The 19,023-nt window shown below is 37.1% G+C and overlaps 1 protein-coding gene across 3 annotated transcripts; it reads right to left on the minus strand.

The window, feature by feature from the left end:
• Positions 1 to 1,628: 1,628 nt before the first annotated feature.
• ptena (phosphatase and tensin homolog A) lies at positions 1,629 to 18,740 on the minus strand. 3 transcript variants are annotated; one of them, XM_016269812.1, is made up of 10 exons: positions 18,509 to 18,740; positions 15,139 to 15,223; positions 14,936 to 14,980; positions 14,804 to 14,847; positions 13,307 to 13,545; positions 11,842 to 11,983; positions 11,056 to 11,124; positions 6,780 to 6,946; positions 4,908 to 5,219; positions 1,629 to 2,552 (listed from the first exon to the last, which is right to left on the minus strand). In XM_016269812.1, the coding sequence occupies exons 1-10, from the start codon at positions 18,591 to 18,593 to the stop codon at positions 2,367 to 2,369; spliced, it is 1,374 nt and encodes a 457-aa protein (XP_016125298.1). In that variant the 5' UTR covers positions 18,594 to 18,740; the 3' UTR covers positions 1,629 to 2,366. The 3 variants fall into 3 exon arrangements, with proteins under 3 accessions (XP_016125298.1, XP_016125299.1, XP_016125300.1); XM_016269813.1 differs by lacking the exon at positions 11,056 to 11,124; XM_016269814.1 differs by lacking the exons at positions 14,804 to 14,847; positions 14,936 to 14,980; positions 15,139 to 15,223; positions 18,509 to 18,740 and adding an exon at positions 13,884 to 14,050.
• Between the last annotated feature and the right edge of the window lie 283 nt (positions 18,741 to 19,023).

A 19,023-nucleotide genomic window follows, 5' to 3' on the forward strand; every position in this document is an offset into this window, starting at 1 on the left:
GTTTTCAACATGATCATAAAAATGTTAGAATGATTTCTGAAGGATCATGAGACATGGAAGACTGGAATAATGGCTGCAGAAAATGTAGCTTTGCCATGACAGGATCAAAATACTATATTAAAATATATTAACATATAAAATAGTTATTTTAAACAGTAATATTTCACAGTATTTCTGTTTTACTGTATTTTTGATCAAATAAACGCAGACTTGGTGAGAATGTTCAAAAACATTTTTATTTATTTTTTAAACACGTTTTTTAGTTTTTTTAAAACTTACCAACCCCAAATTATAGTGCACTTTTTTAATTACTGAAAAAAAAACTAATTTTAAATTCTGCAATTTAGGCATAACATTATAATGTACAATATGAAAACAAATGTAATCTTCAGTAAATAAAATGAACATCTAAGTATTGTTAGCGTTTTAAGGCTCAACTTGTTAAAGGCTCAGCTAACAGTGTAAAATAAGGGAAGTGAGCATTAACTAAATATAACACTGATAAATTCAAATTAATATATATCGGCCAATGTGGTGTCTATACTGCATGTATGCATGTATGTATATATGTGCGTTTATATATATATATTAGTGCTGTCAAACAATTAATCGCGATTAATCACATCCAAAATAAGTTTTTGTTTACATTATACATGTGCGTGTCCTGTGTATATTTATTATGTATATATAAAGACACACACATACAGTATATATTTTGAAAATATTTACATGTATATAATTATATTCATAATTTATATTATATATAAATATATTTAATATATAAACAGCATATTTTTCTGAAATATATACATGCATGTGTGTATTTATATATACATAATAAATATACACAGTACACGCACATGTATAATGTAAACAAAAACTTATTTTGGATGTGATTAATCGCGATTAATTGTTTGACAGCACTAATATATATATATAAACGCACATATATACATACATGCATACATGCAGTATAGACACCACATTGGCCGATATATATTAATTTGAATTTATCAGTGTTATATTTAGTTAATGCTCACTTCCCTTATTTTACACTGTTAGCTGAGCCTTTAACAAGTTGAGCCTTAAAACGCTAACAATACTTAGATGTTCATTTTATTTACTGAAGATTACATTTGTTTTCATATTGTACATTATAATGTTATATATTTTGAAAATATTTACATGTATATAATTATATTCATAATTTATATTATATATAAATATATTTAATATATAAACAGCATATTTTTCTGAAATATATACATGCATGTGTGTATTTATATATACATAATAAATATACACAGTGTACACATTTATATAATGTAAACGAAATTAATTAATCGCGATTAATCTTTTGACAGCACTAATATATATATATATATATATAGTGCAATACAAACAATCACAACTTGAAGTCTTGATACCGATTTACCTTTGTGAATTGATCTCAGACGACCGTTTAAGAGAGTTCTGACACTTCTGTTTTAATAAAAACACATCATATAGCATTTATTAAACATGGACACTGACTCCAATGACATGCACACCAATTTGTCCTTTAAATGTTGAGTGTTAACATTATTGCAAACACTGGTTCCCTGCGCTTTCATGTATTATATTTTTTATTATCTTAGGATAAAAAGAAAAAAAAGAAAGAAAAAAACGACAATTACATGGGATGTCGTGTTTTCCTGCATAATTTATCGTTATACACAGTGGGGTGGGGGCTGGGTAGGTTGTGAGGCTAGGAAAAGGAACGCTGGCACACCGTAGCCTTTGTACAACAGCCTGAAAGACTACGTACACCAGCACACACCGCGCAGGAAGGGGTCAAAGGTCTTAGCGCCTGCAGACAGCACAAGAAGCATTCACAGTAAGGAGGGGAAGAGCGAGAGCGAGGGAGAGGGGGAGAGGGTGATTGCAGCACTGGCCTGGGTGAAGACAGGGAGAAGGAGAGATGTGTGGTCTGCTCTACCTCCCCTCCCCTCCACTCTCCTGATTGCCTAGATTTTTAACGTCTTTGACACAAAAAAGGGATTTTATATACACAGAATAGCTACAGGACCCTCCCTCCCACCTCAGGCAACAGTGTTGTTATCCAAACACGAAATTCATCGATCAAAATGAAATAAAATAACATATTGGTCAGGATATTTTCTTCGTCCGTGATCAATGGCGTTTGACACGAATGTCCTCGAGCTGTAGGAGGGGTAGGGGAGGAAGGGTCCTTTTCTCTTCAGTTTATTTTCAAGTTTTCTCCTTTTTTTATTTCACTGGTGTTGGTTGTTTTTTCTTGTTTTTGTCCGGCATGTATTTGTGTCAGTGTGTGTGTGTGTGTGTGTGGTGTAGATGCCAAAAAGTGTTCAGACTTTTGTAATCTGTGCGTGCTGTTCCTCATCAAAAGGTTCGTTTTCTGGGTCAGAATCAGTGGTGTCTGAATAGCGGTAGTGATCGGGTTCATTATCACTCACATCCGGAGTGACAGAAGTTGAAGTGCTCGCTTCTGAGTTTGAGGGCTCCTCCACGGTCTTGGTGAAGTACAGCTTCACCTGACAAGAGACAAAAGACAGAAGATAGCATAAATATGAGTGCTTTGCAGAGCACAAAATTAAACGGATTCTTAATGTACGAGTCAGCTTTTTTTTTTTTTTTTTAATACACTGCCATTCAAAAGTTTGGGATCAGGAAGATTTTAATGTTTTTTAAAGAAGTTTCTTCTGATCATCAAGGCAGTATTTATTTGATCAAAAATGCAGGGGAAAAAAATTTAATTTTGTGAAATATTTTTGCAATTTAATTTATCTATTTTAATATACTTTATAATTTATTCCTTTGAAGCAAAGCTGAATCTCCAGCATCATTACTCTTCAGTGTCACATGATCCTTCAGAAATCATTCTAATATGCTGATTTATAATCAATGTTGGAAACAGTTGTGCTGCTTAATATTTTATAGACAGACAGACAGACAGACAGATAGATAGATAGATAGATAGATAGATAGATAAGGGCTGGACAATAATGCAATATCAATATGTATCGCGATATAATTTTTTTCAATAACGGTGATATGATTTTTAAACACATTTCCGATATTTCGATATACATTACCAGTTTCCCATACATTGATTTATTTGTGCTGTTTGACTTCATTGAATAAACATGAGCACTGCACGTTTCAAAATCATAACACGGCGCAGGTGTTTTATATGAATGTATCTCTGAAAGGGAACCGACTGTCTTCAGAAAAGTTTTGATGGCATTTTCATTTGATCTGATAAAGAAGAGTTCATGAGCAGAGCTGCTTTGATTACAGCCATTATCAGGGAAACCGCTAGTTTTATCACTCTAAAAGCGCCTCCTGTTGAATGAATGAGTTTTCATTTTAAATAAGCCCGACTCCAGCAACATTTCCAGTTTTTGTTGTTGTTCAATTTTTGTGTTTTCTGCAGCGACTTGGCGCACTTTTCATACCCTTTTTTTCTGTCTGAAGCACATTTGTTTCAATCTATAAGAATAATCAGCCTACACACTACCAGTCAAAAGTTTTTGAACAGTAAGATTTTTAATGTTGTTGTTTATTTTTTTTAAGAATTCTCTTCTGCTCACCAAGGCTGTATTTATTTGATCCAAAGTACAGCAAAAACAGTAAAGTGTTGAAATATTTTTACTATTTAAAATTGCTTTCCATTTCAATAGATTTTAAAATGTAATTTATTCCTGTGATCATACATAGCTAAATGTTCAGCATCATTACTCCAGTCTTCAGTGTCACATGATCCTTCAGAAATCATTCTAATATGCTGATTTGCTGATTATCAATATTTGAAACAGTTGAGTACAGTTGAGTTTTTTTTCAGGATTCTTTGATGAATAGAAAGATCCAAAGATCAGCATTTATCTGAAATAAAAAGCTTTTGTAACATTATACACTATTCCATTCAGTATAATTTGTATTATTTTTTTGGGAAAGAAATTATAGAAATTAATACTTTTATTTAGCAAGGATGCTTAAAATTGATCAAAAGTGATGATAAAGGCATTTATAATGTTACAAAAGATTTCTATTTCAGATAAATAGTGTTCATATCGATATCATTCATTTTTTTATTAATCGTTTTCATTAATTTAATGCAGCCTTGCTACTAAAATATTTTTTTCTATAAAGAGTGTTATTGACCCCAAACCTTTTGACACCATCAAACCTTAGTAGTGTGTATATATACACATATACCACAGTCAACCAGGAGTCATTTAGAGAAAAATAAGATACTGTGATAGTCATATTTGGCCAGTCACGTGATCAACACCCTAAACCCAAGAGGATAAATAAAACATGACTGTAAGTGTACATCAGTTAAAACAAAAGTACTGAAGCTGCACGATTTAAAGGGTTACTCCACCCCAAAATGAAAATTTTGTCATTAATGCCAAAACTGCCTAGTAAATAACACTGTCGAGGCCCAGAAAAGTATGAAAGACATCGTCAAAATAGTCCATCTTCATAAAATTCAGAACCACTGATGGCAGATGTCTATTTTGACGATGTCTTTCATACTTTTCTGGGCCTCGACAGTGTTATTTACTTGTCAGTCAATGGGACAGTCACAAGCCTCCCGGTTTTCATCCAAAATATCTTAAATTATGTTCCGAAGACGAACAAAGCTTTTACGGGTTTGGAACGACATAGGGGTAAATGATTAAAAACTGGTGTCATTTCCTTTTCTGAGACTTGGTTTCACATTATTACATTTGTATAACCTGTAGCCACCAAATATGTTTGAAATTATGCAAATGTAGAAATAACAAATACAGTGAACCTGGAGTATTTTGCATATTTGCTATATAAAGCCATCAAGCTACTTTGATCAATCCATTGTTAAGTGTTGAATGGTGTGCCCTCACCTTGAAGTTGGGTGAGAAGTATCGGTTAGCTTTGTCCTTATTGGCCTTATCCAAGTCGTTCTTCGTTAAGGTCAGAATCAAGTAGTCTTTATCTCCATCCGCTACTCCCACTCGCTCTCCTCCCCTTTCTGCACCCTTTTCTCTTTCAAGTCCTCCCGCTGCGATCCCTCTCTCCCTCTCTGCCAGGGAGCTCTGGCTCTGAGAGGAGAGGCTGTCCACGTCGTTGACCACCGACCCATTCTCCACTTTCTCCCCAGCTTCCTCGGGACCCGGAATGAAGAACGTGTTTATCCAGAAATGGAACATTTTATCCTGCGAACGCACATGAGCACACAGCAAAGGTTTTCATTTGGGCATCGGATGGCCATAAATATCAAGTGTTTACAAACACAAATACACATTCCAACAACTGCACTTATAAACACATTTATATAAAGCAGAAACACAAACACGCACAGGACAGGCATGCTCTTTTGGGAGAAGAAAAATTAAAAATGAGGACGCAAACATTTAGAAGGCACGCAAAAAGACATAGCAGCTGCTAAAGCGAAGACGTAAAACAATAGGAAAACCACAAACCACCAAAAGGCAACACCTCCCTGCAGCCTTGGTAACGGGGTCAAGATCCTGTGATACGGTGTACCAACAAGATTATGGATCATAGGTAGGGCTGGGTATCGTACAAAAATTTTCGATATCGATAACGATACCTTGACTTCGATACCGGTTCCTGAACGATACTTTTTTCGATACCAATTATATGAAATCTATTTGAACAAGATTACATTATCCAAAAAAAATAAAAACTTTGGTTTTATTTTTCAGCTTGTTGATGTTTATACAGACTCAAATCCACTGCACAAAGGAACAAAATGTAACAAACAAAAAATCAGTGCAAATAGTTTTAATAAAGCTAAAATAGTCTTCAGTTTACACATCTGCTACATTTACACTAGTGCATGTGACAGAATCACCTAGCTCAGACAGAATCGTAATTTCTATTTATTTTCTACTGATTTACTGATAAGCATTAGCAGTTTCTAGCGCTGTCTGCCTGTGCTCTCTCTTCCATGATCGCTGCTCTGACTCAGAGGTTATAATATATATATATGTGTGTGTGTGTGTGTGTGTGTGTGTTTTGTTTTTTTGCAAATGATTTATTCTATTCCCACTAATCTCATTAATACTTTCATTTCAAATCCTTACATTTGACCTATAAATTCAATTGACACTGAAAAATACAACTGCATTAAATAATTATTAAATAATAAATATTTTTTAATATACAAAGAAATTATGGTGGAAATTATACTTTTCAACTAAATTAAAACGCCAGTAGGTGCCAGTAGTGAGCGTTTAATGAGTGAGTCATTGAGTCGTTCATTCAAACGATTCGTTCAAACGGCAGATTCATCAGATGTTTATGCGTGGATCGGATCGTAACGGATCGGATCAAACGGCAGATTCATCGGATCGTTTTCATTTTAAAACAAAAGCGCCCCAGTGTAAATGTAGCCTTACAGCTACGGGGGCTGGGACGCATTCACACTAAATCCTCACGTGTGAGCCACATCTCTGAGTGTCACAGTCGCGGACCGACTGTGCAGACCTATCGGTGTATTAGGCTATAGTAAGATACCACGAGCAGACTGCTCCGTACGTTTTCGCATCGCTCTCGCGGATGTCAAACACTGATCGATCTGCGCCTCACTGACGTTGATGAGATTAACCCCTTAGATATCGAAATTTGATACCGAACGACGAGACATTTTTCGATACTCGATAGTATCGAGGCAATTCGGTCGGTGCCTAAAAAGTATTGAACTCGATACCCAGCCCTAGTCATAGGTCAAAGTTTACACGATAACTTACCTTCTTCATCATCTTGCTCTGTTTGTGGAAGAATTCCACTTTGATGTCGCCACAAACCGGAAGAGGCTGAGGGAACTCAAAGATCATGTGCTTCTCTTCCCTCCGTGTGTGGGCTGGGTTTGACGTGTGGATCTTTACCTTCAACTGATACACGACGAACTGAGGGTCTGTTTGATAGAAGAGAGATGGAGAGAGTGAGAAAGGGAGGGAGACAGGTAGGAAGAGGAGAATGGTGGGAATAAATTTAAAAAGAGAAAAAGAAAATAAAAAGGTAAGCAGAAGCATTGTATTGAGCAAAGAGGAAATAAAGAAAGGTGTTCATTATCAAGGAGCCCACACTGAGTGAAATAACTCCACCCTTCGGCTCTGACATCATCAGTCAAGGCAATGTCAGTGATTAGGAACGGGCTTGATGCAAAGGAAGAGATGCATCCAAGACCGTGTTAATTTCGTTGACAAATAATTTTCGTCAACGACAGTTTTTTCACTGACGACAACGATACGATCACGAACTAAAACTCTTTTTGAATGACAAACTATGACGTAAATCTATTGACCTTTTCGTCAACGAATAAAAACGAGACGAAAATGTTAGGGAGGGACGATTTGGGAAGAGATTCATTCAGGTTCGGAGGTTAGATGCATACATATGAACCGGCGAGACATAAGCTAACATACACTTGCTGCACGTCGCATAAAACGTTAAAAAAAATGTCAATATATGGGAGTAAGAGAAGAGCGGACATATAGATAAATCTGACGACGCAAGAGAGAACTCAATTCGGTCCGGTGTTCTGAGCGCAGATACTAAAGCATACACACGGAAAGCGCGTTTCACAGCGTGCGAGTTCTCTTACGCGTGGCATGAACGGAGAATTACACACAAAATGATGTCGAATTGTCCGTTTTGACGACTATTCACGTAAACATAGTTAATTACGTCTGAAGTAAACGGCAGGGGGAACGGACCTTGCATCCGGTTTTAAAGGGACAGCAGCCTAATTTAGTTGCTATTGTCCGAGTCATTGATGTTAATCAAGCAACAAAAGAAAGACAGAAAATCACGCATTGCTCTTGACTGAAAAACTTAAGGAGCCCTAAAGATTAATCTAAATTTATTTATAGTAATAAATATGTCTGCTTGAAAGAATGAAGAATATGGTAAACAATTTGCTACAAAGAATGCATAATTAGCTTATATAACCATTGGTATTTCATTAAAAAGAAGACCATGTTCTTGTTCTTTATGAGAAGTGGCTTTATTTAATTTTAACATGAAGGCATGTTGTGTGTCACCGCAGTTAAATCAGTGTCCATCATGATAAAACCTTAATATCAAATCTATAGAATGAGTTTGGAAATTTTAGAGAAATGCTTAATAAATGCACTAACTAAACCCATTAGATTTTAGCCGACTAAATTGACTGTAGATTTAGTCGACTAAAACTAAAAACAATTCAGATGACTAAAATATGACAAACTAAATCAAAATTTGCTGTCAAAATTAACACTGATCCAAGAACAAGCACCCAGCTGCCCAACCCCTGCATGCACCCCGCACAGTCAGCATGTAACACAGGGAGGTTCTTCTTTTAAACAAGAACACTATGTGTGTGGTATGACAGTACGTTGTCAACCTATAGATTTTTTCCATATACTGTGTGTATGTATATATATATATATATATATATATATATATATACATACATACATCAACAGATACAGTGGGGCAAAAAGTATTTAGTCAGCCACCAATTGTGGAAGTTCTCCCACTTAAAAAGATGAGTGAGGCCTGTAATTTTCATCATAGGTATACCTCAATTATGAGAGACAAAATGAGAAAAAAAAATCCAGAAAATCACATTGTAGGATTTTTAAAGAATTTATTTGCAAATTATGGTGGAAAATAAGTATTTGGTCACCTACAAACAAGCAAGATTTCTGGCTCTCACAGACCTGTAACTTCTTCTTTAAGAGGCTCCTCTGTCCTCCACTCGTTACCTGTATTAATGGCATCTGTTTGAACTCGTTATCAGTATAAAAGACACCTGTCCACAACCTCAAACAGTCACACTCCAAACTCCACCATGGCCAAGACCAAAGAGCTGTCAAAGGACACCAGAAACAAAATTGTAGACCTGCACCAGGCTGGGAAGACTGAATCGGCAATAGGTAAGCAGCTTGGTGTGAAAAAATCAACTGTGGGAGCAATTATTAGAAAATGGAAGACATACAAGACCACTGATAATCTCCCTCGATCTGGGGCTCCACACAAGATCTCACCCCGTGGGGTCAAAATGATCACAAGAACTGTGAGCAAAAATCCCAGAACCACACAGGGGGACCTAGTGAATGACCTGCAGAGAGCTGGGACCAAAGTAACAAAGGCTACCATCAGTAACACACTGAGCCGCCAGGGACTCAAATCCTGCAGTGCCAGACGTGTCCCCCTGCTTAAGCCAGTACATGTCCAGGCCCGTCTGAAGTTTGCTAGAGAGCATTTGGATGATCCAGAAGAGGATTGGGAGAATGTCATATGGTCAGATGAAACCAAAATAGAACTATTTGGTAAAAACTCAACTTGTCGTGTTTGGAGGAGAAAGAATGCTGAGTTGCATCCAAAGAACACCATACCTACTGTGAAGCATGGGGGTGGAAACATCATGCTTTGGGGCTGTTTCTCTGCAAAGGGACCAGGACGACTGATCCGTGTAAACGAAAGAATGAATGGGGCCATGTATCGTGAGATTTTGAGTGAAAACCTCCTTCCATCAGCAAGGGCATTGAAGATGAAACATGGCTGGGTCTTTCAGCATGACAATGATCCAAAACACACCGCCCGGGCAACGAAGGAGTGGCTTCGTAAGAAGCATTTCAAGGTCCTGGAGTGGCCTAGCCAGTCTCCAGATCTCAACCCCATAGAAAATCTTTGGAGGGAGTTGAAAATCCGTTTTGCCCAGCGACAGCCCCAAAACATTACTGCTCTAGAGGAGATCTGCATGGAGGAATGGGCCAAAATACCAGCAACAGTGTGTGAAAACCTTGTGAAGACTTACAGAAAACATTTGACCTCTGTCATTGCCAACAAAGGGTATATAACAAAGTATTGAGATGAAATTTTGTTATTGACCAAATACTTATTTTCCACCATAATTTGCAAATAAATTCTTTAAAAATCCTACAATGTGATTTTCTGGATTTTTTTTCTAATTTTGTCTCTCATAGTTGAGGTATACCTATGATGAAAATTACAGGCCTCTCTCATCTTTTTAAGTGGGAGAACTTGCACAATCGGTGGCTGACTAAATACTTTTTTTCCCCACTGTACATACACACACACACACTACCATTCAAAAATTAAAAAAGAGAAAGGAAATTACTTTTTGTTATTCAGCAAATATGCATTACATTGATTAGGTAAAGACTTTCACAGTCACAAAAAACTTTCATTTTAATAAATATTTCATTTGAAATATTCATTAAAGAAACAAAAAAAATGTATCTTGGTTTCCACAAAAAATATTAAGAAGAACAACTGTTTTCAACATAAACAAGATAAGCATTTTAGAATGATTTCTGAAGGATTATGTGACACTGGAGTAATGGTAGCTGAAAATTCAGCTTTGCCATCACAGGAAAAAATTTAAAAGTTACTCTAAAAATTTTAATATTTCACAATATTACCATTTTTACTGTATTGATCAAATAAATGCAGCCTTGGTAAGTGTCTTCTTTTAAAAACATGTTTTACCACCCACAAACTTTTAACTAGGTAACTAACCAATAGTACATATATAACATAATATATATAGTACATATATTAATAATATATGCATTACTATATATTAATATATATATAGTACATATATTGTAAAAAATGAAATATAATTAGTAACAATAACAATAATGTAACAGTAAAATAGTATATTTGATACTTTAAACATGTAATTCATACCATAATATGAAATTTAGGTCATACCGCCCACTTAATGCACAGCAAATTTATTCAGAGTACTTGATTAATTCAGAATTCCATCATTATAATTATTAAACAGTTATTTTTTGTTCTCAATTAAAACAGAACATCTCGAAGGGTTTTAGAGCAGATCAAATATTTAAGACTTCTTTCTACTTCATGTTTCTGGGCTCCTGCCTGAAAGAGACAAGAGCATCAAATGCTGTACTGAACTGTACCAAATGCAGTACAGGGCAGGGCCTCTCTGACATTTGAAGATGATTCCCTTAACAGTAGTAGATAAAAATAATGCCGTTTTACCCCAGTGCCAGTTGCCTTTCTTGAAGCCCTGGGGATTCACCTCACTCCTGTTTTTAACAGTACTGTCCCCTTAGAGAGAGAGAAGGAAGTTAAACACCACCACCACCATCAGCCTGGCCAAGAGCTTGGCTCTACACCGCACTGGCCCTGGCATGACAGCCATCTCTCACACACACACACACACACACACACACACACACACACACACACACGGTCTGGAACTCTGGAGTCTACCTTTGAATCATAGGATTTCTGAGACTGACTCTGCACTTTTAGTTCCAATTTCGATACATGAAGTACTTCCCAAAAATGGGAGTGATGTAGGGTGCAGTTCGGGTTGGTGTTCAGCCTGGCTGTTGCGTACAGATCCACGAACGTGAACAAAAACATGAACTAGAACACTATGTACGAATGGGGGGGAGGGGTGGACAGAGGGCGCGATCTGTGATGTCATTATACACAAGAATGTGTTGTGGGCTGCAGGAGCTGATATGTCAGAACAGAGTCCTCAAGAGAAATATTTAAAGAAAAGAAAACAGGAACAGAGAAAGGCAGCGTACCCATGAGTGTTAGGGACATAGCCGAAAGATCCTTGTGAGTGTGACCACAACCCCACATGACAGCATATCCAGGTTCATTTGATCAAATAACACTTTCAAAACATCTCAGGCTTTTGTATGTACAACATATATACAAACATGCTTTCTTTACACACCATCATTCCAAAAAGCTGAATTGCGACACATTGTCATGTTTAAGACTAGGTTAAAGGACATTAAGACTTACTGCAGGTGCCCCCACTGAACATGGGCAGAGTCTGGAAAACCATTTTATGGAACAGGAGAGCAACGGGTTTATATTCCAGCTTGTTCTTCAGCAGGTAGCTGTAGTAATACACATACCTGCGCTGGCTGGGAATGGTGACCCCCTGAAAAAGAAAAAGGAAAATGGCTTAGTAACTTACACAGAAATACTTGGCAATGTAATCTAGCTGTGATACCTCATCATCGACGCAAAATCATAAATAGAATGCAGATCCAGTGTTAATTTTGACAGCAATTTTTTATTTAGTTTTAGTCATAGTCTTTTGACTAAAATGCCATTTAGTTTGTGTCATATTTTAGTCATCTTAATTGTTTTTAGTATATCATAAGAGTTTAGTCGAATAAATCTACAGTAAATTTAGTCGGCTAAAATCTAATGGGTTTAGTTACAGTGCATTTATTAAGCATTTCTCTAAAAATTCCAAACTCATTCTATAGATTTGATATTAAGGTTTTATCATGATAGACACCGATTTAACTGCGGTGACACACAACATGCATTTATATTAAAATTAAATAAAACTACTTCTCATAAAGAACAAGAACATGGTCTTCTTTTTAATGAAATACCAATGGTTATATAGGCTAATTATGCATTCTTTATAGCAACTTGTTTACCATATTCTTCATTCTGTCAAGCAGACATATTTATTCTATAAATAAATTTAGATTAATCTTTAGGGCTACTAAAGTTTTTCAGTCAAAAGCAGTGTGTGATTTTCTGTCTTACTTTTGTTGCTTGATTAACATCAATGACTACGTTTAGATGGACATCAGTAATCTAATTATTTACCTTACTCTAAATAAGCCAGTATTATGATTATGGTGTTTACATTAATTGCTTTTAGAATATTTCTTTCATGTTCCCGTTTTAAATGTTATAGTATAGTTTGATTAATGGCACACGTCATTATGTCCCCACATGACACCATCCAACATCCCCTCCGGAATTTCACATATATATAGTTCGTATTCGTGATGATGCCATGTACAGTTTTGGGTGTTTAATTTTTAATTTTATGAAAGCTTCAAGTGGAGTTAATTACTTGTACGTGCATACAGACGATGACAGTGTTGTAGCCCTTTAATTTGACCACTGCAGTGTGTGTATCCTGTCGCAAAATGCGGCAAAAAAGTCCTACACAATGGTAATAATGTGATTAAGGTGTCTATTCGGCACTTCAGTAATGCGTCTAAAACAGGAATACTCCACATGTCTTAATTCGATTTCCGTTTACTTCGAATATCGAAACTAGGCTGCTATCCCTTTAAAACCGAATGCACAGCTGCAATGGATGCAATGTACTGATTTACGCCATAGTTTTTGTCATTCAAAAAGAGTTTTAGTTCGTTATGGTCTCATTGTCGTCGGTAAAAAAAAAAAGTCGTTGACGAAATTAACACCGTGCAGAACCAAGCCGTTGTACCTTTTTATCTCTGGTCCTGACTTCTCCATAAAAGTCCAGTGCCTCTTGTGCCTCCGAGAACTTCCTGCGATGCAACAGGTAGGCGCATATCATGACCCCTGTGCGGCCTTTGCCTGCCTTGCAGTGGATAGCCGCCACGTGGTTCTCATCTTCGGATAGCCACTGGTCGAGATCCTCGCAGAAGGGCTTTATTAATTCCAACTGTGGCGGGTTATGGTCCTCGAAGGGATATTGAGCCACTAAAGACAAAACAAGTTCAGATTCAGTACTCGGTACTAAAATCACCTTTAGAATCACCTTTAAAGTCCTTCAGAATAGGTCTAAGAATGAGAACGTAATGATCGAGATTACACCGGTACTGATATCAAGAAATATTGATATGTTAATACTACACATATAATAGTATGTTAAATAATCTGATTGACAATCAAACAAAGTAGGTGGCAAAACTGGACTCTAATGCAAGTTGCCACCAGTCATGAAACAGAAAAAAAAACAAAAAAAATGATGCAGCACGTAGCTACTACTGAGACATAAAAATCATGTCGGAAGAGATGACGAAAGCAAGACACACTACCGGCATCTGAAAAAATGTTGCTCTCCGATGTGGGAGTTTTTTGGATCTTGTATAAAAACGAGATGTTAGACAACTTGTTCTGAAGGAAGTGTTGATAAGCAGTTATTTTGTATGCTTTTTGTAGCCTCGCTTCAGTCATATTTTGAGGGCAAACCATAGGCAGGAAAAGAAAAAGAAAAAAGTAAAAAATGTTAAATATTTAATACCATTATTGTGAATTATTTTGGCCACAATAAACATGTAATAAAAATATGCTACTGTGAATGGTCACTAACTAAAACAGACATCAAACCAGTTGCTTTTTGTGTTTTTAATAAACAGCAGAACTCATTTTTAACGGTTTCATGTTAGGAAAGACTTGACACCAAGCCTTTTGATTAGCACAAAAATCTTTACTTAACAACTTCCCAACAATAATCATCAATACCAAACCATCTCATTGAACAACTGAAGCAGACACTGAAATCAGTATGATCAGTTATATGTAATGTTTAATATCAACTGCGAACTTAAGAAAAAAAGTGAATGTTAATGTGGCACCCCTCATCACTTTCTAAAATCCTGTATCATAGTCTGAATCTACAAAAAATGCTGTGCTTTATCACACACAAGGCGATTTGTAGTCGATTCTGACCACCCAAAATCTGTAGACTGGCTATGACTTTCCTCAATTAGCGCTGACTCCTCCAGACTGCAAATCTGGGCAAAACTTGTATTGTATTTCAGCTTTAAAAACAAATGGACCCGTTTATGTCAGCTAAAAGAAAAGAGCTTATATCTTTCGTTCAGGTGTAATTAAAGAGACACTGCGGTGAAGTACTTGTGTCATTCACTACTTTCCAGACAAAAAACAAAAGCCCTAAAAGCTCAAGTTTAAAAATTAAAATGTAATACTTTAAAATGAAACTAGATGTACTCACCCCTACAATTGAATTTGGATGCATCGTAGTGTCTTTCAGCACATCTGGAAAGAAAAGCACAGCTCTGAGCACCCAATATTCTTACAATAATCACTTATATTGTGTACGTACTCAAATATAACAAATACTTACAGATTATAAATTTTATAATGATTTTTATGCTTCGAATCTAGAAATCTGGAAAGAAAACAACAACATATGAGAAAGACTGAAATTACAGTATTTCCTTTTAGAGACCGTGATTAATTCTAACTTACGAAAACACTTTATTGTCAATGTCAAATATACAGTGGGATGAACTAAAAGAGATAGGACTTTTTTCCAACTGAACTTACCGAACCACATCATCTATGTTGTTTCTGTAGACTCCCTCCAACCTTTCGGCAGGGAAGCCCATGGCAATTATGTTGGGGTATATGTCTGATATGCTTGTTAAGGAAAATAAGGTGACTGTACAACACTTTACAAGACTTACAAGTTAAACTTATACTCGCAAGGAGTAGTTCACCCAAAAGTGGCAAGAAAAAAACAATATGACAATCAAAAAGACAAAAGACGTCAGACCGTAGGCACAGGAGTGTCAGCACTTTCTACCTACGCAAGCCAGGTCAATCTGCTTTACAATCCTTACCTACACCAACCAGGTCAAAGGTCACTAAGCCAGCCACTGTGCTCAAATGCAGCTCACACTTAATCATGCAGCTTTTTGACAAGGCAAGACAATGTCTCCTTAGAGAGCCTCATTCTCATCCATTCTTTCGCTTCTCACTTCCCTTGCTCGCTGTGCATCTGCAGGCATTTCTACTGTACGCTCTCGCTACCATGATGTGTGCAGACTCTGGGGGAGGTTTCACACCTCAACCACAACACGGTGGAGAAAGAGGGAGAGAAGCAGAGCTTCTCTGTTCTGTTCATTTCCTGTCGTACAGTGTCAGAATAGAAAGCCAGAAGCTTTTTAATTGGATGAGTCACGCTTATTTTTAGCCCAATTCCTTTAAAACAGTTAGCGACTCATACATCATAACTACTGTTAAAGAAATCTAAAGCACTAAAATAGCTGGTGTTCAAAACTAACATACCCACGACAAACCACAATAGATCAGAAAAAAGAAAGGAAAAGGTGGGTGAATTGTATTGTACATGTACATGGTGAGTGGATTGTACATGGAAAGGAAAATGTCACCTCAATGACACCTGAAAATAAGACAATGGCGAAGAAAGCGTTTACAAGGATTCCCAAAGCACAGCGGGGCAATTTATGTCCTTCTGACAACAAATTAAATAATTAAACTTCTAGCAAACAACCTGATTGTCTAATCTGTAACTGCAACAGATTCCCATGTTTAACAAGCCTTGAAAACACTTTAAAAAAAGGCGAAATCCACAGCTTCCTCCATGTCAGAGAAGAATGATCAGGGCTCACAGGCAGGACAAAAGTAGAGATGCACTGATAAGCTAATATTTTTCTGTGTGTGTGTGTTATGGCAGATAACCGATCAAAATTCTATATCATTTTCTCCGAATACATTTTAAAACCACTCATTTAATCATTTAAAACCAAGCATTCATTGACATTCAACGGCAATTTTCTTGTGCACATTTTATGCATATAAAAGATGGAACGTCAATGTAAATAAAATATACAATCAATCAAGGCACGTTCTTCACATGTAAGTAACGTGCACCACAGACAACAGAACAAGGTATCTGCATTGCATCCCTCTCTTTCATCAGCTGCTAAGCAATATCTCAATGTCAGCCGAGCAATGTACACACAGTCACACTGATGGAGCCAGCGGTTTTAACATGTAAACCATTTCCACCCAGATTGCTAAAACACCCTCCACCCTTCTGAACATAGCTGCATGAAAGTATACTGAAATGACACTTAAACCACACACATAGACTAAAAAAAAATCTCAGAAATCAAGCAAAAGCGAAAGAAAGTAAAGCTGCGACTTTTGAAAACACAAATGTAACATGAGCAACAGAGAATACAGTCATTTAAATAAATATGTCTGATGAAGAGACTGAGGCATTAAAAATCTGCAGCTCTGACAGCTTGTATGACATTTGACCTTTCCCAGCATGCTCAGTACGCCAGTGGTGTAGCTTTGCAAACCAGAGGTGAGATTTACTGCAGCAGGGGAAAAGGCAATGGTGGACAACCATGATCATCACAGAGCTTAACAATGACCAGCAGGAGTTGACCATTTCGAAAACCCCCAGAAGTTAGGATTTCCCGACCTCACTTACGAATCAGATAGATTACTCTTACACTTGTCATCTCATCCCATTTTAACATGCTTGTTTAAGACAACATTTTCTGTCAAACACCTGACCAGCCACACTTCCGCAAATCTACAAGGCTTAGCAGCAGTAATGTCGAACCGCTTGCTGGTGCAAAAACTGCACAAGAACAATCACATCTGCTTCATTCTCCGAATCGAGAAAGTTAGACAGACTTTACCTACATCCCCCTGCACTAATGGTGTTTGCACACAAGAGCCAGATTGTTAAAACAAAAGGCCAGATGAAAATGAGGAAGAGGTCTAAATGCTGAGAGCAAATGAATATCTATAATTCCTTCAATAGTCATGATGAGTTCACAATCAAAAGGGAATTTCCACCAAACTTCTGTTTTTCTGTGCATGTAAATGCGTACGAACAATAAAATATTCCTTTTGTTTTATGGATTAATATTACATCAATATCTAGGCCAAGCTGATTAATCAGCTGACATTTGGACATTTTGAGAGTCAGTTTAGTTATGTCAGATTCTAATTCAACTGACAGCTTTGGCAATTGTTATTAAAATTCATTAAAACCGAAATTATTTGTGAGTTCATGAGTTGAGCGTTTTTCAATGCCTGATATCGGTCAACCACTATTATAGATATAAGAAATAAAATGTTTATCTTTTGGACATCAGTGTCGTTACAATAATTTATCACTTGCCCACAGCATTTGGACTTGATGACAAAGCAGGTTACATGCTGACCTGGACACATGACTGATTAATCACCTTTTTGATTGGCTAAAGATGTTTGATGTTTTCTTGGAGCTTCTATGGAGTCTCAGGGCATCCTGGCCAACTCAACTTCTCTTCACATGCATGTCAGGAAACCAACTGATTCAAATATTTCTAAGAATAGCCAGGTTAGAACACACTCCACACTGCATTATCCATTAAGGTCACTGAATAGACCTCTCATTTTTGTACATGATCAATAGTACGGTCATTAGCTAGTAGAAGAAATCACGGATTTGTCAATACAAACCGATTTGTTCAATCTCTTCAGCAAACTGCTGTCATTGTTGTGCTAAGCTCATATAGACGCTGTCAAGCACACATTGATGTTCAACAAATTGACAGAGCATCTCATACTTTATCTAAAATTGGCCGTCTGGAAAGAGACTGTCTGCCATTACAGCCATGTAGCTGTCTAACCCGATATCTGCATCCTACAAGAGAGGTTAAAAAAGACATTTCATTATTAAGACAGTAAGAGCGTCATGACTAAGCATTTTAAAAAGGTTTTGCCTAACATATAGTATACAAAGACATTAAAAGGAGGAAACCATGTTGGGAAAGCATACCATCATTCTCACAAAGCCCTATCGTTTACAAGATATGACACACATATACATATAACATAAAAGAGAGTAGAAAGTAGCTCAGACAGTAAATATGAGAAAGGATACACGTTAAATCCAAATCGAACCCATCCTCTTGATATCGCCTCTTATTCCGACTGACTATTTCTTTAATTTTTGCAGTCATTGCCATGACAGCAGTTCAAAACACTTCAGTTTTATTCCGTTTTTTGTTAGAAAGGGGGTTGTGTTCGCTCGGAATGGCTCTGCGTCTCTCTCACCCTTGAGTGTGTGTGTGTGTGTGTGTGTGTGTGTGTGTGTGTGTGTGTGTGTGTGTGTGTGTGTGTGTGTGTGTGTGTGTGTGTGTGTGTGTGTGTGTGTGTGTGTGTGTGTGTGTGTGTGTGTGTGTGTGTGTGTGTGTGTGTGTGTGTGTGTGTGTGTGTGTGTGTGTGTGTGTGTGTGTGTGTGTGTGTGTGTGTGTGTGTGTGTGTGTGTGTGTGTGTGTGTGTGTGTGTGTGTGTGTGTGTGTGTGTGTGTGTGTGTGTGTGGCCCGGTGGGTCTCGAGCAGCGGGCCGGATTACAGCTTCTCGCAGACGGGCCTCTATCCGTTTCGGCGCAGCAGG

Source organism: Sinocyclocheilus grahami, unplaced genomic scaffold, assembly GCF_001515645.1.
Source record: "Sinocyclocheilus grahami isolate Dianchi unplaced genomic scaffold, SAMN03320097.WGS_v1.1 scaffold54.1, whole genome shotgun sequence".
Lineage (NCBI taxonomy): Eukaryota > Metazoa > Chordata > Actinopteri > Cypriniformes > Cyprinidae > Sinocyclocheilus > Sinocyclocheilus grahami.